This window comes from Cryptomeria japonica, chromosome 6, assembly GCF_030272615.1.
Source record: "Cryptomeria japonica chromosome 6, Sugi_1.0, whole genome shotgun sequence".
Taxonomy (NCBI): Eukaryota; Viridiplantae; Streptophyta; class Pinopsida; order Cupressales; family Cupressaceae; genus Cryptomeria; species Cryptomeria japonica.
Genome location: NC_081410.1, coordinates 147,567,138 through 147,592,554, shown reverse-complemented (window position 1 = coordinate 147,592,554; position 25,417 = coordinate 147,567,138). Strand labels below are relative to the sequence as shown.

Genomic DNA, 25,417 nt, shown 5'->3' with positions numbered 1-25,417 from the left:
GAAAATCAATGTACATGAGATTTGTCCATTAGATTGATGAGGAGCTTCTGTAAAAACTGTAGGAATCTTTGTTTCCATGGTATTTCATATCGCTCTCATATATCACCGGGAAGTGAGCAAAAGATTGCAAGATTGTGAGATATTCTCCTATAATGTGCCAACAGATTCCATGGGATACAGAAACCACAAAAAGATGGGGAGAAAATATCCCCAGAGATATACCAAAAGAAAATAAAGAATTTCTCAATGCTGTTGTTATGCTGCTAAGTCCAGTTCCTCATATATAACAAATGGGCACTACAGATAATTTTGTTTTTCCCAGCTTACAAGAGTTGGAAAAAATTTGCTTTCCCAACTTTATACAGCTAACCATGTTCAGTTTTAAGAGTCAACTATCTCCCAGAGTCTGTTACATATCTCAACGCTAGACATCTTTGTCCTGTCAAACTCAAACTTCTCTATTTTTTGTTTCTCCCTGTCTACAATATCTGAAAAAACAAGTTAAAGTAATCATAAAATATGCAGCAATTTTTTATCTTAAATTCAAATTAATGGTAAAAAAAATACCTTGAATACATTGCATAGCTATTCTCTGTGCTAGCCCTGTTCTTACAAGCTATTAAAAAAAAGAGATTTATATTCAAAGTTCTACTCCTTGTTATCATTATAGATACACTCTTGGAATATGTCTCGCCTTATTAAAGAGAAATTCTAAGCTTGTAGACAGGTAATTTCAGCTCAAATTATAAGTGATATACAAGAGTTAGGACAATATCTTTTTTGCATTGAAAACAACTAAAGGAGAGTGACAAAATAATCAGACTGAAATTGATGGGGCAAGTAATGCATACACAAATCAAATTAAAGAAATATACCCATATATAATAGTTTCAAAGGACTAAATCAAATAACCAAATAAACCACAAATTCCTCCTAAACATGCGATTTTTTCAAAGGATACGACCCATGTACTTGTCTGCTGCACTTAAATCTGGAATGATTCTTGAGATAGAAGCATACAAAGAAAGTTCATTCCTGCAATTGTTAACAATAACAGTACATGAGAAATTTGTTGAGCAAGGCCAATCAAACAAAAGAAATGAAGATAATTTTAAACAGAAGCCTGACATACAATAGCGTCCAACATAACTCCTCAACTGGTATTATTATTTGCAAGGGAGAACATATGGTCTTTCATTATCCAGAGTTTTCACCACAGAGATCAAATGCATCCAAACAAGGTAATCAATTACTTAATGCAGAGGCAAGAATGTCAAATTCCTTGTTTTCTCATTGTATTAAAGGACTTTTATTATTTATAATTTGCTTTCAGAAGAGCATCCTACACACATTAACTTGGATTTCCTGTATGGGTGGATGTGAGAGTAACATTGACAGCCAATGTTTTTAAAAATATTTGACTCTTAAAACCTAGCCAAAAGTCAATCTTAACAGGAATCTGAGGCCACTCGGAGATGCTTGTGCTTATCATATCATCAAGGGCTCAGATGCTAACACGGGATGGGGCTACTACCGCTGAGAAATGGTGAAACAACAAGAGCGAAGGGTGGGAACATCAATAGCAGCTGAATCAGCCAGATCTGGATATATCTTATTCCCACTCAGCCCTTACAATTCAATAGGGCTTTAAGTCCGAATAGCAGTAATCCACACCTGTACCAATATCTGTACCCTCCATACTAATGGCTAACTGTAACACGCACCTCATGCAACACCCAGTGAGAATCATAGTGATAATCCATCCACCCAATGCCTCTACATACAATATCGGATCTATATTAAGATTGATCTGTGCTAGCATACAAAATGAAAGAAATGTGCTTGTGGGTGAATAAAAATCAAGTGAATAACATGAATGCTTAGATAAATGAGCTTCAGCTAAACCATACATATAAGTTACACAGATCGGTACCGTATATACACATGATAAGGGTGTAGTCATGTCTACAGGTTGAGTAAGAGGCAATGTATAGACAAAGCACAGAAGTGGTGATGCACAGAAAGGAACAAAAAAGGCCAGAAAAATGAGAATTCCACCTTAATGAAATCTTGTGAATTGAGTTAATACAAGGGAAGATTTGTTTTGATGCTCTAAGAAACATGCACAAAAATGCATTTTAAATTGTATAAATTTCAAACATTCTACAGTACATGCTACAATGACGTTTTCAAGCAATCAAATTTATTCTACAGCATTGGTCCCCACTCCCTAGTGTAAATTCTGTGAAAGAATGGGTTTTCTAAGTAGGAAATTGGACCAGAGAGAAATATTTGCACCACATATTTACTAGCTTAAATTCTGATAACGGTTTCTTTGGTCTTATCTGTACTGCCAGGGTAATGAAAGGCATTATTATGAATTAGACTGGACATGTTAATATTTGATGGCAGAAGTCATTCACAATTATTGGAGATTGAAAAGATTACTTCCCACACAAGGTACCAGAATATAGGAAAAACATGCTATGTTAAAGTCATCTCTTGCTACACTGATACTAGAAGAACTACCTCTCCATGGAATGGTAGTGGCAACCAGCAATTCAATGAGAACTTGGGAGGGGGATGAATAATAACACTCGGACAGTGAAATTATATTTCAAAGTTATGAATCAAGATGGCAGACAGTGTATTGTGGTAGTTTTTGATAATAAACAAGACAGGAAGAAAATCTTGTGTGAGTACCAATAGAGCTGGGAGAATAAGCAAATGCTGTTGTTGTGAAACCTTGATACCCAGCTTTTAATCCTGCCTCTGAATCCTTCAACAAGATACCAACTTAGGTAAGGCTTCCAAATCTTCCGTTGCAGTTTTGATTTGTTTCTTGTTTTGAAGTTGTTGGCAATACTCTAGGTACTTTAATGGGGGTGGATGAGGGTTCCTTGGGTTTCCTTCATACTACCTATGCTCACATTCTAAGTCAAGATGGATATGACAAAAGCTCCTCCGGCGGAGCTTTCCTTGAAACTTGTGCCCTAGATATTTTGATGTTATTTTATGCTTTGATACTTCTGCTCTGTACAAGCAATGATGATTCGCAACATATATGTTGATGATTTAGTATTAATCATGATGGAATGATATGTTTGCTTTTATTATTAATAAGTGAAATGACAGAGATATGTCAAGATTTCAGACTAACTACTTGAATTTGACCTAGTGTGTGCAGGAGATCGTCGTCCTCCGAGAAGGGAGGGGAAGTATCATCAGGTCGGGATAAAAGGAAAGGAGGACTCAATGCCATTTGTAACCCTAACCATAAGTTGAGTCGTGTTAATTTGCATTAACCAATATATGCCAAGTAACTCTATTTTGGCCAATATAGATGATTAGGGTTTTATTGTCCTAATCTTGGGGTTGGTATACTCGTTTTTCGACCAAACCATTTAGAGATCCTAATCCTTACTCTCTATGTTCCTTAAAGTTATCGAACTTTTGATGATAATTGTTTATTTTTTATTTATTAAAAAAAACTCAATTCATGCATACATATATATATATATACACACGTAAGTATATGTATGTACTCAAGACATTGAGAACTACATACATATACATGCGTAGATAGATAAGTGTATATGTTGCATATATATATACATACATGTGCAACTTAAAGTTTATTTTAAAAATCCATGTAACTATTCTTAGATATGACCTTTGTGCAAAATCCATATTGGCGGGTGTCTTGTGCAAGCTACCTATTTCCCTCTCGCAATACAATGTACCAAGTTGATCGTAGAATGTGCTAAGCACTATAATCCCAAGCAAAGGAGTATTGTAGCACCTGATGGCAAAGTGTTAGCATATATTACCAAGGAGGCAATTGTGGAGGCATTTGGTATTCCCACCTACAATTCCACAGTCTATAAGACAAAGGAGAAACCATTAAGGTTGTACAACATCAGAGCTAACACTTGTGTGGAGATAACCTTCCCAATCATAATGAGAAAGTCAATTGAAGTGTGTCCATCAATGCAAGCAACGTGTTGACATGTTTTTTATGACCACGTCTAACACAGAATAAAGTTGCCAAACGGTCACTTCACTCTCTCTTGATCAAAGTACGATTGCATGCTAAGATTGCAAGAAGTTCAAACAATCGACTCCAAGGTTCCTTCAATGCGCGGACGTGACTCAGTTGGCTGATGTGATTGCTGGTAATCCAAGGGGCCTTACATGTGCATCGTTCTTTCACTTCTTTGTTGTGGCTGGAACTCCATCATCAGATATGGCAATTCTGCGATGCTATTGCTTCGAATGGACTAAAATGAACTGTAAGTAAAAGGGAAAGGGTTTAGAAGGATCTAAATCTACTCCTAAGGGCAGTAATAACAATGGATAGTGCTTTGGTGGACAGATTCCAAATAAACCAAGCTCTGCTTCGCCAAGATCAACTACAACTCCGCAAGAACCAGTGCAATCTTCTGGGGATGCTAAAGGATTTTCAAATCGAGAAAGTACATTTGAATACCCAAAACGGCGCAATCCAAATGACTATCCACAATCGAACTTAGCACGAATTTAGGGGGCTCAGACTAACTTTACACTGCAACTTACAATCAACAAGATGCAAAAAGTATGAACCAGGGAAATTCATCAAACACCATTACATTTTCCATTGAAATCAAAGCATTATACTACTTCTACTCTAAGCGAGGAAGGTGAAACCATGCAAGCTTTGAAAAATTAATTGAAGTGGACACCATCAGAGAACAATGTTTCACTATTATTTTCTCAAAAACTTATCGCAACAATTTCATACAAAGCTCCCTCCCGCTTACAAATGAGGGGGGGACCCCTTTATATAGGCCTCAAGCCATAATTACATGCAAACCCTAATTAGGGTTTTCCCTAAAAGATTCTCCACTCAAGATGCAACAAGGTGGGAATCTCCAATTAATAACCCATCATGCCCATATGCAATTAATTCCATCCCATTACAATTAATTACATTCAAAAAGTGCCCACTATGCAATGAATGTACCCTCATGCAAAAATCGCCCATGATGCCATAAATGTGACGGCTGCATGCAGAGAGATGCTTCATTAATTCAACGTTCGTTGACTCGGCTGCCACTTGGCGAGAAAACCTTGGAGAGAGAAAAACTTCAAGAGGGAGAATCTCTGACTCTGGAAGTATTTTCTTGAAGTTTTTGAACTTGCCTTGCTCTAGAAAAGATTTTCAATGATTTTTCAACATCTCCTATTTTTTAGGGATTTTGCACAAATTAGGGTTTCAAGTCCAGGAGGAAGAGAATTCTCCTACGAATCCAAATCTGTAAAACTTTCTAAATTTGGAGGTCATTTGAGCCCTGAAAATGGATTATTCAAATTCGTCTCTGGGGGGGAAATTTCTTGTTGTGGAGGAATTCTCCTTTGGAAAGGAATTTGTTCCTTACCCCGAGGAAGGAAATTCTTCATGCTTTTGCCAATTTTCATGATGTCCAAGAACTATGTGCTGAAGGAAGAAATTTCAAACACTTAGTCAATTTTTTACCTTTCCTGGAATTTTGTCTTGAAGGAAGGAATTTCCGACACAGCCAATTTTTTCATTTTCTTGGAATTTCTTCTTCTTAGGCGTAATTTTGACTTGGTGGAGGATTCAGTGAATTTTGTGAATCCTCCATGCCTCCTTCTATCTGGTGCTCCTTCTCTCACTTGGGTGCTAAAATGCCTTGGTCAAGGACTCTTGCAATTTGCCTGTTTCTCCATGCATTCTTCATTCTAGTGCCCTCCACAAGGCTGGGGCAGAAATTCCTCCTGAGGAAGGAATTCATTGTTTTGTGAATTGTCCATGTTTTCTTTTCAACATCCCTATTTTTTAGGGATCCTCCTAAAATTTAGGAGTCAGGTTCATTGGATGGAGAATTCTGCCACGATTTCGAATCTATAACAATTTCCTCATTCCGACAAGATTCGGTGTCTAAAAATAGCAAATTAAAAAATTTGCTCAAGGGGAATTTTATTTCCTATTCCTCCTTGACCCCTTGGATTCCATGCCTTAAGCAAAATTTCAACTTTTTAGCTTGGGTAGAATTTTCGCCATGCCAAGGATTCATGGATTTTCCCTCTCTCCTTGGGAATCTCATTTCAGTGCCTGACTCCAGACTTGGGCGCATTTTCACTCTATCCATGGACTTGCGGATTTTTCCACCTGTGAATGCCTTTTCCATTTTGGCGCCCCAGTCCAATCTTGGGCGCATTTTCACTTTGTCCATGGACTCGTGGATTTTTCCACCTGTGAATGCCTTTTCCATTTTGGCGCCCCAATCCAGTCTTGGGCGCATTTTCACTTTGTCCATGGACTCGCGGATTTTTCCACCTGTGAATGCCTTTTCCATTTTGGCGCCCCAGTCCAGTCTTGGGCGCATTTTCACCATGTCCATGGATTCATGGATTTTTCCTCCTGTGAATGCCTTTTCCATTTTGGGCACGGACTTTCGGTACTCAACCCATTTCTGGCTTTCTCTGTCTGCTGTTTGACTTTCCGGAATTAGAATTGTCTATGAATGCCTGATCCTTGTCGCCTTGGCTGACTGACCCTGCCAGTAATAACTTTCCAAAAAAAGAAACTTTCCAGGTGTCAGCGTTAGATCCCTAGACAGGGTGCAGTAATGACTTACTAAAAATAGTAAGTTTGTTTTTTGGCAAAAAGACGACATTCCGAGACTCGGAAAAATCCCTAAAAAATAGGGACTTTCTAAAAATAGAAAGTTGCTCCGTTTGGGCTCAAATTTCACTGGGAGGTTCCTTGAAGGGTCATGGTTCCAATTGTATGTTCAGTTTTCCCAAAACCCTAACAGAAACCCCTAAAATCTAGGACAGAAGGCAAAAACCCTAAAATTCACAAAAGGAGTCCTAGACTTAGCCAAATTTGCTCGACAAAGAAGCAGATTAAACCTAACTGACCTCCGAACATCCGCAAAGCAGAGAGATTGACAAGACTGCTGCGAAAAGACCCCAAAAACACAAGCCAAAAGACCGGGAGGGCCTAAAAAGTAGGGAGTCCCCATTTGCAATGGGGCGATGTGTCACAACACAATGGAAATCAGAAGAGGAATTACAATTCTACAACCTTGTGACTCATACAACAAGAGCAAATTTTGATCCCTTTCATAATATTAGGATGGTTAGTGGAAGAAAATATGGGCACAAGGCACATCTTGAAGATCATTGGGCAAATGAAGTTGTTGATTTTGAAATCAAGAGGAAAATGTGTTCTAGGGTATTATTGGAGATGATTAGAGTTGGTCAAATACTTCCCATTCCAGATCAAGTTGAGGAGGATGCAAATCAAGTTCAACATTAGTTTGAAGAAGAAAAAGATAAGCCTCTTCCTGCACCAAGTGAACAATCATGTCAAATATAAAGAGATGGATAAGTCAGCAAGTGAACAAGTTGAAAAGAGCAAGATGTTCATTTAACCTATGATTTGATGAGGGACTTGGAGTCACAATCCTCCGATGATGAAATGACGGAAGAATCACAAGAGGTCAAAATTGAAGATAGAGATGTACAGGAGGATAGAGATCATGAAAAAGGGAAGAGCATAGCTGAGAATTCACAATCCAAAAAGACAAAAAGGCAAGAAGCTCCAAGTGAAGAACCAAAACAAAAAAGACATAAGTTAGGACAACACAATCATCAACTAGTATTTCTTCAATGCAAGAGGTCGATCTTTTCATGGACAAGAATGCAACATCTATTGCGGAGAATGAGCTAAAAAGAGAAATTGGATTAACTCCAAGTGCGCAGGATAGACAAAGTGTAAATGAGTCCTTGGAGTTGATTCAACAAAAGAGTCAAGGAAGAAGTTCTTCTCAAGGAGTGGAAGTTCTCCTGACAATCAGCTGAAAGATCAAGAAGCAGTGCAAATTGAAGAAATCCTAGAACATCCAAGCAATGATTTCAGCATTGCGAGGAGTTCACGAACAAGAACTAGATGAGGATGAAGAACAGTCAACAACTCCTAAATGGTTTTGGGAGCGAATGAAGAAGAAATCTATAATAGAAAGTAATTCAGTAGATGAATTGCAAGAATTTCTAAGCCAAATAGGTAAGACTGTGCAAAAGAAAAAAGTAAAGAAATACTCCAAGATTAGAAAGGAAAGTTCTGGGTCTCGCAAAATCCAAGTTGCATTTTCGAAGGTTAATAAGGCAAAGGAATATATCATTCCACAACAATATGATGTTATGACAATTGATTTGGGGCCGATAACAAAGGAATAGGAAGTTGAGGAACTAGAGGATTCCATGATGACCATTACGGAAGGATTGAGAAAAGAGGAAGAAAAGAAGAATCAGTTGAAGACAAAAAACAAGCAATTGAGAAACTACATACAGCATTTGATGAATTCAATCCAGCAAGCTAAAGGAACATTGTACCTCTTGCAACACTTCCAAAAGAATCAATTGAGGACTTGGAGGGAATGAGGTCAACGACTCAAGTGGCAAAGGGATGGATTGGAAGCATTTCGGACAGAGCGAATGGATTTATGGAAGAATTGGTTCGAGTGTATGGGAGAGTTGTCGCTCTCTTGGATAGAATTCAAGCTATAGCTGCCCTATGTCAAGAATTCCATGCTGTCAAAGAGAAGACTATTCCACGTCTATATGCATTAATGAATGTTTCTAAGCAAACTTTAGTTGATGGAAATGTGATGGAGGTGAACCAAGCGTATGATTTCCAATGTTGGTATTGTGCTTTGATTATGAAAAGGGAGATAATTGAAAGGGTTGAGAATGATTGCGTTCAAATAAAGAAGATGGTCAAGGATATTCAAAATAGAATCCTTGTTTTAGTGGAAGCAATGTTTGATCAAGAAATGAGTGATGATGGAAACATGAATGCAAAGGACCTGAAAGACAAAATGCAAAGTATTTACCTCAAGGCTAAAAATTCTATTTCAAAGGATCATATGGAAAATGCTGATTCATTTCTAATTTTCATGAATGGTATCCAAGAATCGGGATCAGAATGGGAAGACTCTTGCCACATGTACTGCTAACTTGGCAATCATTGAGTATAAAGTGGAGAATATGCTAAGAGCACCAATGGATGTGCTTGAAATTATCATGTCCAAGTTCATTGAATTTGCTATCAAAGAAAGAAATACGGAGCATTATCAGATTTCACATAGCAATCGAATTGATCAAATTCATTATCATACGGGTATATATAGAAGTGATGGCAGTGAACAAAGTGCTCTAAATGGCACTCACGGTTTTAACAAATGATAACAAACATTCCAAATTATTCTAACAAACATACTCACACTAACAAATAAAACAAACTATCCTACATTAGAAATGATGGAATACCCAACATTCCCCCCTTATTACATCATTGTTTTAAAATACTAATAAGGGAACTCTTAAATGTTTCAAACTTCACACGTACAAGAGGCTTGGTGAAGATGTTAGCACGTTGTTCCTATGTGGAGCAGAATTGAATTTGAATGTTGTTTTGTTGAACATGTTCGCAAATGAAGTGACAGTCGACTTCAATATGCTTGGTCTATTCATGAAACACTAGACTACGAACAAGCTTAAGAACACTGTGATTATCGCAATAGAGGACTGTAGGCTAGTTTTGTGGTACCCCCAATCCTTCTAATATGCAACATAGCCAAACTGGTTCACAAACTATTGCACGATATTCTGCTTCTATTGAGGAACGAGCAACTGTGGGTTGCTTCTTACTTCCCCAAGAAATGGTGATTTGCTTGCCATACCTCTAAGCCTAGACAATAGTGTAGTAGCCCGAAATAGGTCATATCTAAAGCCTTCTTGAGGTCATTCTTGGTTGCTTCAATCATTGCTTCTAAGCTGCCTATGATAACTAAGTCATGAACAAATACATTAATTATCACAATATCCCTCCCTTGATCCTTGAGGTAGAGATTTGGATCATATGGATGCCTAGTGAAACCATGTTTTAGCAAATGCTCATCAATTTTGATATAGCAAGCTCTAAGAGACTGTTTGAGACCATACAAGGACTTGATTAGCTTGCACACCTTTTCTTCTTTACCAATTGCAACATATCCCTTTGGTTGGGTCATATATACCTCTTCCTTAAGATCTCCATTAAGAAAGGCACTTTTTACGTCCATTTGGTACAATTTCCATCCAAATTGGGCTGCTAAAGCAAAAACATTCTAATGGTTTTTATCTTTGCAATGGGAGCAAATGTTTCCTCATAGTCTATCCCTCCTTTCTGGGCATAACCCTTGGCTACAAGTCTAGCCTTATGTTTATCTACACTACCATTTGCTTTATACTTAGTTTTAAAAATCCATTTACAACCAACTGCTTTCTTACCATGTGGTAGATCAACAAGCTCCCAAGTGTTGTTTTTCATCAGAGATTGATACTCTACATCCATAGCCTCTTTTCAAGGCTTTGATTCTAGTGCTTCCTAAACATTAGATGGCTCAAAATTTTCAACAATTGAAGTCATTGGTGCAAAGTTTACCTCATTGTGAGCCATGTTGCAAGTCCTTGGACCCGTAGTGGAAGTGTCTAGGACTCCATCTAGCTTTGCATCTCGAATGGTACCAGTATACCATTTTGGTAATGATTTTGTGACATTGGTGGGTATTGATTGATTATCAATGTTCTCATCATTTTTACCATCCAAGTTGAACATAGTTGCATTGTCTGTAGTAGGTGATGAAGTGGGAGGAGCACTTGACGCACTCTTCTCATCAAAAATTACATCCCTACTATTGTAAATCTTCTTTGTGTTGGGATTCATGAGGCGATGTGCCTTAGATTCATTACTATATCCAAGAAGAATGCATTGCCTTGACTTTTGATCAAGCTTATTCCTTTTTTGTTTAGGAATATGCATATAAGCAATGCATCCAAAAAACACAAAGATGTGAGATAGAAGGCCCTACCCATGTCCATGCTTCTTCTGGAGTGATGCCATCAAGAGCTTTGGTAGGTGCACGATTCAAAAGATAAATTGTTGTGTGAACAACTTTAACCAATATGCATGCTCTAGTTGAGAATCTTTCAATATACTCCGGACCATCTCCATGATGATGTGATTCCTTCGTTCTGCAACACCATTTTGTTGAGGTGTGAATGTTGCAATCAATTGACATCGGATTCCATTTTCCTTCAGATATATGGAGAATTTTGTGTTGGCGTATTCCCCCCCTCGATCTGAGCGGAGGGCACGAATATATTGATTCGTATCTTTCTCCACCGGATTGCAAAACTCTTTGAAATATGAAAGAGCTTCATCTTTATGCTGCAAGCAATATACCCACATTTTCCTTGTATGATCATCAACAAAAAGCTGAAAGTACCTGTATCCATTGTGACTAGGTGGCATGGGACCGCACAAATCGGTATGCACCAACTGCAAAGGCTGGCTTGCACGATGCCCACTAGGATAGAAGGGTGCTCTGTGATGTTTTCCAGCAATACAGCTAGAACAAACAACACTTGACTTCTCAAGTGATGGAAGCCCTTTGACCATGCTTTTCTGACTGAGTTTTAGCAAGTAACTAGTGCTCAAATGACCAAATCTACAATGCCAAAGATAGCAATATCATTGTCCTTTGTCACTAAGGCCTAATTTTCAGCAATTGTATCAAGCCTAAACATTCTACCAACCTTAGTAGCACTAGCAACTTTTTTTGCATTTTTAGACTTATCTTTGATAAGACGGACTTTTTTTTTCTTAGTTGAATCAAATTCAAACCTAAGATTATGATCAAGAAATTGATTAACAGAAAGAAAAATTTTGGTAAGTCCTGGCACGTACAAAACATTAGTAATCCTGCAACGATTAATGTCAAACTTCAAAGAGATGTCTGTAATGTCCCTACTAGTTAGAGATCATTGTCTTGCAAAACAGATTGTTAGAACACAACAAAAATATATATACATAACTAATCTAATTTGCAATTAAAGTTCAATTACTTAATTAACACTACTTTCAATTCTTTAAAATAAAAAGGATACGAATGCCATACGAAGATATGTCCTTAAGCAGTTGTGAAGCTCACCTTCTTGGAACCCATCTTGGTTCCAAGCCATCCAGGAAATCGAAGGTGAATTCGATTCCTCTCTTGGATGTAATTTCTTACACCCAAGCCATCCAAGAAATCAAAGGTTAATTCGATTCCTGTCTTGGATGTAACTTCTTACACCCAAGCCATCCAAGAAATCGAAGGTTAATTCGATTCCTGTCTTGGATGTAACTTCTTACACCCAAGCCATCCAGGAAATCGAAGGTTAATTCGATTCTTGTCTTGGATGTAACTTCTTACACCCAAGCCATCCAGGAAATCGAAGGTTAATTTGATTCCTGTCTTGGATGTAACTTCTTACATCCAAGCCATCCAGGAAATCGAAGGTTAATTCGATTCCTATCTTGGATGTAACTTCTTACACCAAAGCCATCCAGGAAATCGAAGGTTAATTCGATTCCTGTCTTGGGTGTAATTTCTTACACCCAAGCCATTCAAGGAAGACCATATGTCAATTCCTTGCCTTGGATGATGCATCTCATCATCCAAGTCCATCAGAGGGGACCGGCCAGATCCGTCTCTTCTTGGATGAACTTAGTCAACCAAGCCATATATATGCATATAGATATTCAGTATATACTGCCTACCAGGGATTATCATAATCCCTCCATTAGGCTAAAGGAATTTCTTCCATATAGCCTCCATCATATAATCACATTAATATTACATTTTATGATTCATTACTGTTTTCCATTCCATAATTTACGTCTTCATTTACATATTCTTTAATCTTTCTAATGATCCTAAATATACATACATATTCTACATAGATTCCTATCTTTATTGCTACATTCATATAAGTAATCATTAGAGATATATGTATTCATAAAAATGCATTAATATATATGTGTGTGTGTGGCACACATGTCCACACACATATATACCTTAAAACTTCTTAACCCCTCTTACCTATACGCAAATTGTAGCCTGCGGTTGGAGTTCGCACTATAGATGTTGCTTGTAGATTGGGAGGCATACCACAAAGAACACAAATGTTACTTCCTGTAACTTGATAACAATTCTGATCTGATCTTATCAATGCTGCTCTCACTAGATGCTTTTGATTCCTTCCCTTTATATCTCTCAATTTGAGGGAGAGGTCACACCTCTTCATCATGTATGCCCTTTGGCAAGAGACACACCCTTTCACCATTATCACCCTTTGAAAGAGTGCAACTCTTCATTATTTCTACCATTTGAAAGGGACACAACCTTTCATAATCAAATCTGCACTTATTATTTAAATCAGATCTGCACTTCTCATTACCCAATTATCCCCCCCTCAAATGAGGTTTTCTTCTCCCTTTTATATATCATTGTTGAGGGAGTCACAACTTTTCCTTTCATTTCTTTTGACTTTTCATTAACTTAATTAATTTTTAATTAATCATATTTAATTATATCATTTTATATTTTAATTTTATTATTATCATTTATTATTAAATTCTATTTCAAAGTGGGGATATTATTATAATTTATTATTAAATTCTATTTCAACGTGGGGATATTATTATCATTTATTATTAAATTCTATTTCAAAGGGGATATTATTATCATTTATTATTAAATTCTATTTCAAAGTGGGGATATTACAATGTCACCAATACCTTTGATGTCATGGGTGGTATCATCTCCAAGAGTTATTGTACCGTGATGGGGTTTCAATGTGTGAAACCACTTCTTATGTCGAGTCAAGTGCTTTGTAGCACCTGAGTCCACATACCATTTAGAGGTGGATTGTGAATCATCTTCTGAAATGTGGGCTGCTAGCACGTATTCCTCGTTTGGAGAATCATCTGCTTCAGCAACATTGCTTTGTTGCTTTTGTTTGGTCTTCTGCTCCCATTGCAGTTTGCCACCTTGAAAGGGCTTCTTTGGATGTGTTTTGTTGGATGAGCCTTTGTCAAATGAGTTGTACCAACAATTCTTCACATCATGTCCAACTCTATCACAGATTGGACACTACTTCTAAGGCTTAGATGAATTTCCAAATTTGAGAGGTTTACTGAACTGTTGCACGGGCTTCTTGCCTTTATGACGAGTAGTCATGGCATGATCATCCTGATCATGTTCCTAGCTGATAGATTCTTCTTTCTGGAGAAGATTTACTAGCTTCTCGAATGTGGGCATCATCTCAGTGACATTCAAAGTTGTCACAAAGACCTTGTATCTGGACGATAGTGCCCATAGAACAATAGGCACCAAAATTGCATCCTCGGTCTTTTCTCCCAAAGCTTGTAGAGAAGCCCTCAATTCTGCAATCCTTTTCAAGAAGGATTCTAACTATTCTCCATTCTTCATCTTTGGGCTGTGTAGCTAACTCTGCAAATTTAGGATCTAATTTTGATTCTTCGCCTCATACACACTTAATAGAATGATCAATTTAGCCTTTATGTCGACTTGATCAAATTTCTTCTACTCGTCAACATCTGTTTGATGTCTCGTTGCAGTGCCATTGACCACATCCCAAACTTCTTCAAACTCGAGTTGAGTTTTGAGTTTGGTCTTCCATGTGGAATAGTTATTCCCGCGTAGTAGCTGAGAGTCTAGAAGAAGGAATTTGGGAGAACTGCTTACCATTGTGTTAGAGAAGGAAGAAAAACAACACCCCCCTTGGAAGATTTGAAATTAAATAATTTTGTTTAAAAGATAGGCTTACAATTTTTAGTTTTTGAACTCTTTCTCATTTGAATCATAAATTCATTCTAACAACCCTATCTAGCAACTCACTTGTCCCATATCTACTTGATATACCTCATTTTGAAAGCTAAAAATGTAACAAAATAAAATAAACAAAAAATAAAAATATCACCAACCGAAAGCGGCGAGACCCCTATTATCATAGCCATATGACCATCCGTACATCTAGAACATGCCCCAAGATGCAACAGGTACTACCAAATCTGATACTAACACCCAATTATCTAGTCCACAACATGATCAAGCTATAGCGTGAGACCCACAATGTAAACTACTCACACAACAAAGACCCCTCTGAGGGCAGTACAGGTCCAACAGCATGCGGCAATGAAGACTCCTCCCATGAGCCATAATGGATTTCACATAGCTCGAAATAATAATAACAAAAACGGCATAAGGGATTGTTCTGTCAATAAAAAGGCTTCGAACAGAAATGGGTGTGTTTCTTTACAGTGAAGAAACAATAAACCGCCAATATCATATCAAGCTCCAAAGGCCCTTGAATGAAGCACGACCTCTTTTGTGCACAGATCGACCCACAAGTCAACATATTCAGAATAGTGTTGATGCCTCTTCAACCAATCAAAGCATCGAAAGCCAAGAAATCACGTCTCTAGTCGATTACCAACATCATGATCTCCTCAGTGAGATATAGACAAGTTGCCAATGTCATTCTCCACCAATATGGATGTGTATTTGTCCATGCTACTACCAATAGAAAGAAGCATCGGTCCCTTCAACATGCTGAACCCAGATCAGAGTTAATGCACTGCTCGCAATAACCAACAAGGTAGGGCTCCATCGCATCACACAAATTAGCAGTTAGTTTGTTCACCACTAAACACTCAAACTTGGTAATCAATTGCTTGTCACAAATGCCCACTCATATACTCTATAATGGCGTTGTCATTAAAGGTTTGTCACTTATGCCCAACAAAGCATCCATACGGTTAGACCTCCAAGCACATCAATAGCAACACTTGATCTTCATGGATCTATAGCAATATAAGATCAATAATGCTTAACAACACACACTGATGAAAGAAACCCGCCAAACTCAATGCGAGCCAAATAAGTATATAGCAGCAATTTCAATCCCAAAGTATTCTATCACATAGACACAGAAATAGTTAAACGCTCTGATACCATATCAGATTTCACAACGCAATCGAATTGATCAAATTCATTATCATAAGGGTATATATACAAAGCGATGGCAGTGAATGAAGTACTCTAAATGGCACTCACGGTTTTAACAAATGATAACAAACAATCCAAATTATTCTAACAAACATACTCACACTAACAAATAAAACAAACTATCCTACGGTAGAAATGATGGAATACCCAACAAGCATGCCATCCTAGACGATAATTTGTGATCCTAGTCAACATGGGATTTTCTTATTTGCTCTTCTTCCTCGTAGTATGTGTTGTTGGGGATATCTGTTATCTCATATGTCAACTTAGTAGGTAAGATGGTAGTTGTTACTACCCTTCTTTAGGGTTTTGTCGCCTTAATTGGGAGCTCTATATAAAGCTTGCCCATTTCATTTATAGCAAGAGACTTTTGTGGAATTGTTGCTAAGATATTACCAAAATAACTACAAACTCATAGAAGCTTGGTGAGCACGTGTGTTGTTTTGAATGTTAGCATGGTTTCCTACTTCTCAAGTTAATTTTAGATCAGTTTTAATGGAGTTCTTTAGTTAAATGGAAGACGTTGTTGTTGACTTATCGTGAAACCTCTTAGTTCATACCATTTGTGGTTTGTCGATTGCAGATTGCAGTGCATGGTTAATCTAAACTTATTTCAAAAGCTTAACTTTAATTGCTTTATACTCATTGATTCATATGCTTATGGTGTAAATGTGTACAAGTGATTTGAAAATCATTAGCATACCTTATAAGATTGCATCACCTTTGTGTAGTTGTTATCTCATGGTGAAGCAAAGTGTGGTTTGGTTTTGTAATGTCTCCAACTAGTGATTACCTAAATTTTGTCCTGAATTAGTAATTCCACGATATAGTTTATCATTTTTTCAATATATAAGAGTAACTTCATCTAGTCATTCAATAAACTTAGGAATAGACAAATAAAAAAATACATGGATTAATACCAAATATATTACATAGAATGATAAACATGTCTTTCTACCCATAAACAATCATAGTTTAGTTTGGTAAGAAAGCCTCGCAAGGGTGCCTGTAAACTACTCAACCCAACTAAACCCAAGAGTGTGCAACATCCCACTATGACAACTCACCTCTTGACCCACAAGATACAGGAGCGTCCCACTATGACAATTCCATCCATCGGGGTGGCCTACTTAGCTTGGGAGAGCCGGTAAACTGCAATTCCTAACTTACTTCCTCAATTTCTTTGATTGATTATGAGATAAGACATGCGCACATATATAAATAATCTAAGAAAATATAATCAAAGTAATTTATTCATTTTAATCTATCCATAATAATATATATATTTATAATTCATGTTTTTTTATAAATATATAAATATAATCTTATTGATATAATTTCAAGCATATATGTATGTATATCAAGTGAATATAAATCTTGCTAACATCATTATCATATATTGATCTATTATCCTTATTCTGATTTAAATATATAACAAAAATTATATTACCAATTATTTATGTATTTGCTAATTACCTATTATATAAGTTATTAATAGTTCATAGAACCATTAACTCTCTTCATATAATAATTTCTACTGATAATACAAGAATATTAAATACTTTAAATATATAAGAAATTTACTATCCTTCCTATCATATTTATACAATAATAAACTTATCATATAATCTGTAAATTTCTTTATTGAAATGGTGATCAATCAATATTAAATCATGAATCTTCCTTACCAAACTGCTGTTCTAATCTCAATTTGACCGAACTGCTTTTCTCCCTCAGCATTTGATGCCTTCTTGGATGCATGGGAATGGGTCTCTTATAGCCTCCCTAATCGCTCAAGAGTCATGTCTCTAATTCGTGGTTATATCCATTGGAAAAGGAGGTATCTATTTACTAATCTCTATTTAGTTATTTGCTGCTCTCAACAAACTATTATATTCACTTAATCAGATTGCAGCATGTAAACGTATGACTTAGAATATAATTTGACAATGTTAATAATAATATGATCACTGCTTTTTAATTCATGAATGGTCTATTTAATTGATGCAAAGTAGGCAAATCTGACATGTGTCAGATCTGGTCTGTCATTATTGAAGTACGCTGAATGATTATTCTAATTGTTTCCTTGATATTTATTTAATTAATGATCTTGAAATATTAATAAGAATTTTTAAAAATGTTATTTAATGAAATATGTAATATAATAATCTGTTTATTACTAAGCGGTTCATTCAAATCTTTAATTCGAATGAACAATAAACTCATAATTAAATAATTGATGCATAAGCATATTAAGATATAGATTACTATTATTTGACAATATGCGGACATCACAGGTTTCACTAAATCAATAGTGATATCTTACATTGTTAGGAGTAGATTTCTAAGCCCTCATTCCTTTTGCATTTTATTTCAAAGCCTTCGTTAGGATTAGTTTCAAGAACCTAATTGCACAATCATAAGTTATTCAAGAATGTTAGCTAGAGTCTTCCTTGTGAAAGAAGTGATAAAATCCTAGAAAAATTGTGTAAGTCCCTTTGTCCAAACAGCAATTTCACATCATTTCAACTAAGTCTATCCAAATTGCATCATCAAGACCTGACTAAAGAAACCTTGGGGTTGACTTACTTGATCACATTGTTTAGCATATAAGGTTTCCTTGTTCAAGAGAGGATAGAATACTTAGTATTTTATTCTATGTTGGAGGTGTCATAAAAAACACATACATACCCATGTACAAAGTCATCTCTCAAAAAGTGGAGAAAGGTAGAAAACCTTGTGGGAAAAAACTACCCTCCAAAAAGAGAGAAAAATAACAATATGTTTCCTCATGTGAGAGAAAAGAGGAAGGCTATAAAGCCTGCCCCACGCTCATCTCTCCCCCCCTCCCCTCCCATCCCAAAAATGATGCTCAAATGCTCCATTGTTTGCCCTGATAGAAAGATCTTCTAGATACTCTTTGTGAAGGGCCTTTGAATCCTGATGCAACAGAAGTTGGCAGAGAAGATGAACTGCCTTTGCTGGAAGTAGGAGAATTAATCCTCTCGAGGAAAATGGGAGAATGTGTAAACATAAGAGGCATTATCAACCTTGCCAACTGCATGAATTTCTCTACTCTTTGAATCTCAAATTGTTGTTGTAGTGGATGTGAATTCAACTATCTTCCCTGAATTTGTGAGCCAATATATGGAAAGGGCATTGTTTTGCAATTCTGGAACAAACAAGACATTGGAAATGCTTTAGTCACAAATTTCTATGGTTCCTTGTCCACAGACACATATGTAAGTGTAGTGAGTCACTTAGATTTTTGATACATTAAAAGGGTAGGAAGAAAAGTACACTTTTGGATAATGAGACATTGTATTTGTGGCAAAAAAATAAACCACTTTTGCAACAAATGGTACTCGAATTTGACTTACCAAGCAAAATAAAGAGGTTTTACAAATTTACCCACTGTGCCTATTTTTAATGCAACATAATATTTTAACTGTGACTTAGAATAGACCATTAACAATATGTGTTATGGTTTAAATTTTCTAACACAAAACAAGGTTATCACTGAAGGAGGTTAGAGTACTCGTTAGAAAACAGTCAAATTACACTTGCCACATATTTATATCTTATAAAATCCAGTTGAACAGAAGTAAAGTTTGCTTGCTATGTGGGTGATGAGGCGTGAGCTTGGTAGGGGGATTATTGTCGTGACTTGAAGTCACCTCAATAAAGAAAATCAATGCAAATAGATTAAAATCTGATTTGAATACAAACTTTGCTTAGTGTTGAAGGCCACATGGCAGCTAGAGTCTCATGGGAGATGGCGTGAGAAGTCTGTGAGCCCACGTAAAAAAGTGAAGGTTGCAGATTGATGGATTGAATGCCTTCTTTGATGCCCTTTAGCAATATTACAAGTTGTGACAAATGGACATTATCTGTTGCTCCACTTCACACGATGAGTTGGATATTTGTGAAGGTTGCGTGCTAGTCTGCTACTATGAATGAAGAATGAAGTATCGCAATAAACAAAAGGCAACAAGAAAATAATATCATGCATGAAATGAATGGCTTCAAAATTAAAACAAGAAACTTAGTGCCATTTTGGGGCCACATGGAGGTGAAGATAGTTCAAGTCACACCAACATTAACTCCAAACATACTTTCTCCCAACCAAACATGCATAAGCCCACATCAACAACCAAACATATGTTGGAAAGGCTTAGTTGTGGGTCACCTTCATTCTACCATGTTGCGCCTTTCAACAACTTGTATCCTACAAATAAAATGTAGATGGTGTAGGTAACAACTTCTCTATTGATTCACCCAGCTCGGTGCCTTCTCAAATGCCTCTTCACAAGATATGCGTCTCTTGCAAAGAATAACTCAATGAGCAACTCAAAAATTCACAAAATGACTCTACGAGGAATTCTAGGCTAGGTTAGATTAGGTGCAAGTTTTTGCAATCATGACAATAGCCAAATTGAATTGTTATATACAATATAGCCTTTCTTATAAAGGCAAGAAGAGACAAAGTTGAATCGGTATTCAACTCAAGTGGTGGCAGAATGGTTCCACCAAGTGTAAAGAGAAAGTCAACATGTATGATGGAGAGTTGTGTCAAAATCTCCAAGTCGACTACTCAGCCCACACAAGTAGGCTTAAATGACACATGTTTGACCCATGTGCTAAGCACTTCGGTAAAACACGTACTCTACCAAAAAATACCTTTGCAGAGCAAAAAATATGTACGACAAAATAATAAATCAGCTTAAAACCACTTCTAGCATTTCATGTTAATCATAAATAAGGTTTTAAAACATTATAAACAACACCTAAGAACATATATCAAGGGTTTAGTTATTATAGTAGACTAACTTTGAAGTCCACAAAAGGATGCTATTACTGTATTACATAACCCTGGATAGGCTAATGATTTGCAGTTCCACTAATATTTAACCCACAATATCACACACCCAAAAATACCTTTAAGGTTTATACATTGTTGTCGTTGACTCGAACAACCTAAGCATTAACCCACTCCCCAACACTGGCCAAAAATACCATGACAAGCATCACGTCAATCACCTAGCCCAACTGCTCAAGTAGGGGATCCTTCACAACATGTTGAATGAGGTCATCACCCTTTCTTGCAATGAACATCCCTATGGCCACCGACCCCAATGCCATGCAATTCACAATAATATCAGTGCCCGTTAATTCCTTAAATAATATTTTGGCATAATTGATCGCCATTTTTGCTCCCTTGCAAGTCGAGTGAAGTCCAATTTCTCTACCAATCCCTCACAACATACCCGTCATGATGGCCATTTTATTTTTCAACAATAATTTATGTCTGCAACCCCTACAAAACTCCATTCACAGCTTCAATTCCAATCCACCACAATGTGCATTGAGCTGTGCCTTATTTACTAATGATTTGACAAGCAAATGGCTGTCAAATTAAGGGTTTTAGTTTTTTATGTACGCAGTAACAACACGACTCCATAATACCACTGTAGAATGTCTCTTGATGCAAATAATTTTATAACTAGTGTCCACATGTGTGACTAGAAACATATCCATGGCCATTTTCACTTCAGCATGGTTTCACTAGCCATTGGCACAAGTCAAGGCTCATGGCATCATAGGTTCAATTACATTAGATGGTATAAGACACTGGAGATTATGTTAATATTATAAAGTTCATGACAGAATTCATGTTATAGGTACTTTTTGCATTTGCTTTAACTTTTAATATGCCTGTACCACAATAGTTATGTTGAAAATTATGCATCATAGAAATAAAGAAAAAGCACCAAAAGGAGCAAGATTACTTAGGCAGATTATGAGGACAGATTATGAGAATCCAGATTCAAGCATTATACCGGATGATTGTCTGAAATAAAATCCTCACGAATTTTTGCAAATGCAACATATTACATGGGCAGGATCTGCTAATCTAGGCAGGAAAGCACTGCAAGAGTTATGAAAATACAGACATTACTAGCTTCATCATAAGTATAGAAACACTGATGTGCTCCATTCAACTGAAATATAATGAGCACTGACTACTTGAGAATAAATTCCCCAGAAACACCATTCTTGTGAAATCAAGCTGGTTATAGAGAAAATATCAATGCATCTAAGTAAAACTCCAGCAGTTGAATGGTTCTTGATTTTTCAGTTCACCCAAATAAAAAACCTAATAATCCTCTTTATGTTTCTGAAATACTAACTTACTAAGAATTCTGAAAATTGTCATCCTCTAAAATCATGACAAGAAATTTAGAGGGAAAGTGTGTCATTTTGGTTACAACATGAGAAGAACGTCGTAATAAATAGAAGCATTCAAATATTTCACCATCATAGCAATATTCATTTGCTAAAAAATGAAACAAGTAATTGTCTTACTGTGCTCTTATTTCTTCTTTTTTGGCTTTGTTCACTGCCTCCTTGCGGCTTTCTATGCGAGATCGCTCCAATTCCAACCTATCCATCTCATCTTCAATGACCGTGTGACATTAATTGTGTTGGAACTAAACTGTGCTAAGATTAAACACCTTCAGACAGGTTGTTGGTTCCTAGGTTTACGAAACTTATCTAAGCTCGTGCATATATTGATGCTCATATTGCTGCTCTTTTTCCAATTCAGTGCGTAAGGCTTGCAATTTTTCATCTGCCACTGCCTCCTTCTCTGCAACTTCCACTTTCCTCTCGTGCACAAGTACTTTGCCCTGAATGTCTGCAGTCATGATGTTGATTGAATTGGCATATAAAATGGGAAAAATAACATGAGAATAAAACTGGAAGCCCATAGACAAAAGAACTCGCACAAATTAAAAAAAGAAAAAAAAAATTGCTACCTAGATATTCGTAATTACAGAAATAACACAAGAGACCAGAAATTCACGGGAAAAGAAACTAAAGATCAGAATGAACCCGACATTAAACACTACCCACATTAAACACTACCCACCTCAATTGAAACTCACTAAAAACATTTTTCCCACATGAATTAGAAGCAATTCCAAACCCTAGGAAAATAGAAGCGAAATGCATGAGTCTAAAATCCAAATCGACCAGCAAAAAAGTTCTAATGACAATTAAACTCATTTCAAACACTTACATGTAAGAAAAAAGAGTTAAACCATGCACCAAAAAAAAAAAAAAAAAAGATAATAATGACAGTAAATTACCTTTCAAGATTGTTTGGACTTCTGACGAATCCTCCTCAACAACAGATTTGAGCCCGCTTATTTCTTGTTGCACTTCAGCTAACACAGAAAAATCTGTAGCAGTGTCAAGAACTTGACAGAGATCGTCAGCGAGCGACAGTATACCTTCTATGTCTAGACTCTGCACAGCATCATGTTTAATAAAGTCCATGGAGGGCATTCGGAAGAAAGTAGCCTTTCCAAGTGAAATTAGGTGGTCGCACCTGCAGGATGAACATCTCAAAATGTTTTCTATAAGGTAATTGTTATGCAACAAGAACAATCAAATGCCACATCACAGAACACATTACAGGTTCAATTACTATAAACGCAATGGGAAGAATCTGTTTACCGTTTTAACAGGCGAAACGCCGTTTCCGTCCTAAACGGCCGTTTCTCACTCCGCCATCACGTTGTTGCCCGTTCTGAAAGACTATGGTTTCCTTAAACTCTGGTTTCATTTATTTTTTTTGGCCTTTTTCTTCGACTGCTGTTTTTTTTTCCCGCGTTTCCATTTCCCAAACTGAGGCTCATATTTGAAATGACGCTCCCATTTGGGTGCATGTTTAGTTTTTTTATTTGAAAAGTTTTTATAAGTTTTTCAAAAATGGGTTTTTATGTTTCACAAATACACATCCCGAGGCCTTCTCCCCAAATGGCGTTCCAATATGTTTGGCTAGTACGGGACATTTTCTAATCTTTCCAAATAAATTCAAATCTTTTAAACATTATCAAAATATGTAGTATTATTATTGTTGGCATTTTTAGTATGTTTGGATGGTAGGGGAAGTTTTTGATCTTTCTAAAAAAATTTAAATCTTTTAAACATTTTCAAACATTGTTGCAATAATACTTTTTTATAAAAATCATTTATGACAGAATTATAACAACAAAAATAAATATATCATGGCAGTAATTTAATAGCAATAAAATTAGTCATGAGATTTAGATTCATAGGTAATGATAGTAAAATATATCAATTGGCACTAAGAGCAATATTTTGAGTTTATGATTTCATTGTTCACTCTTTAACTCAAATTTTCAAACTTGAAAACTGTGTGAACGTGCGCTTGTGTACACACACACACATATAGTCATTTAGTCATTTCCCATAGTTCCCCAAAAAAATGGCTTCTAGATTGTCATCCCTGAAATACATCCCTACCATCCCCATCCTAAAATATTATGGAACATAATTCTTAAGTAATAAGATTAGATGTATATTCAAATTAATTTGATAGAATTCACCATCTTCATCCGCTTAATACCATGAAGCATGGTTTTTAAGTAATAAGATTAGATTCAAATGAATTTAATATAATGAATACTTGGTAAGAATTTGTAAATCAAATATCAAAATTATGAAGATAACACTGTAGAAATTACAAATCCTCCAATTAAAAAAGAATTCTAAAATGAAAATTGATTACCAATGTCAAGGTGATACATTCATGAAACCAGCTCAAAGTTAATATGCATTGCTTGATCAATTGTTGAAGTCTTGTGAACATTGTTACAAGTACATTTATAAATATCATCCTTTGCATCATATAAACTAGATAGCTAGACACATAAATACTTTATTTTTGCCTTTGTAAATATGTCAAAAGCATTACCGATCAAAAAAAATATATGTCAAAAGCATTCAAATCAATTCATAAGATCCAATTACTCCATTGCTTCTACTTGGAGAATCTAGTTTTAAAAAAAAACGATAAGACATGTCAAGTATGCTACATGAATTGAAACTTATCTAGCATATCTTCACCAACTATATGACTTCCAATTTGGTTTTTTAACCTTTTCCAGATGATCACAGAGCATTGAATCAGAGGACACGTCATCTGACAAATTGAATACAAAAGTTAGTCGAACCAAAGAAAGGTATTGTTTCTGAAAATAATTTTCAACAATATGATTCGATTAGCTTTGTTCTTTTTAGTCTAGCCTACGTTTTCCACTATGAATTGTTAGTAAATAAACATTTCTTTACTACACAAAATAAACTACACAATTCATTTTTTTAGGTTGACTTTACCAACTCCAAACCTGAGTACAATACTAGAGATTTTCACACATTGTACGATTTTTGTATTTGAAGGAGATGTACTTGTTGTATACAGCCCTACATCAAACAAGTACAACAATGTTCAAAATAAAGTTGAGATTGTTCATGTTGACCTTGTGGATAGTACTAGCCAAATGACAATAACAATCAACATTAGCAACAATCTAATAGACACATTTTTGCCACATATGTCAATTGGGTCGAGCATTTCC

General features: G+C 36.2%; 1 protein-coding gene across 2 annotated transcripts; it reads right to left on the bottom strand.

Moving 5' to 3' along the window:
• Positions 1–227: 227 nt before the first annotated feature.
• LOC131064990 (kinetochore protein SPC24 homolog) lies at positions 228–23,694 on the bottom strand. Of its 2 annotated transcripts, XM_057999344.2 has the most exons (6): positions 23,490–23,692; positions 23,120–23,361; positions 22,524–22,665; positions 22,335–22,436; positions 962–1,035; positions 228–488 (listed from the first exon to the last, which is right to left on the bottom strand). In XM_057999344.2, exons 2-6 carry the CDS (start codon positions 23,316–23,318, stop codon positions 382–384), a joined length of 624 nt encoding a protein of 207 aa, XP_057855327.2. In that variant the 5' UTR covers positions 23,319–23,361; positions 23,490–23,692; the 3' UTR covers positions 228–381. The 2 variants fall into 2 exon arrangements, with proteins under 2 accessions (XP_057855327.2, XP_057855328.2); XM_057999345.2 differs by lacking the exons at positions 228–488; positions 962–1,035 and adding an exon at positions 21,820–21,897 and having other exon boundaries at positions 23,490–23,694.
• Between the last annotated feature and the right edge of the window lie 1,723 nt (positions 23,695–25,417).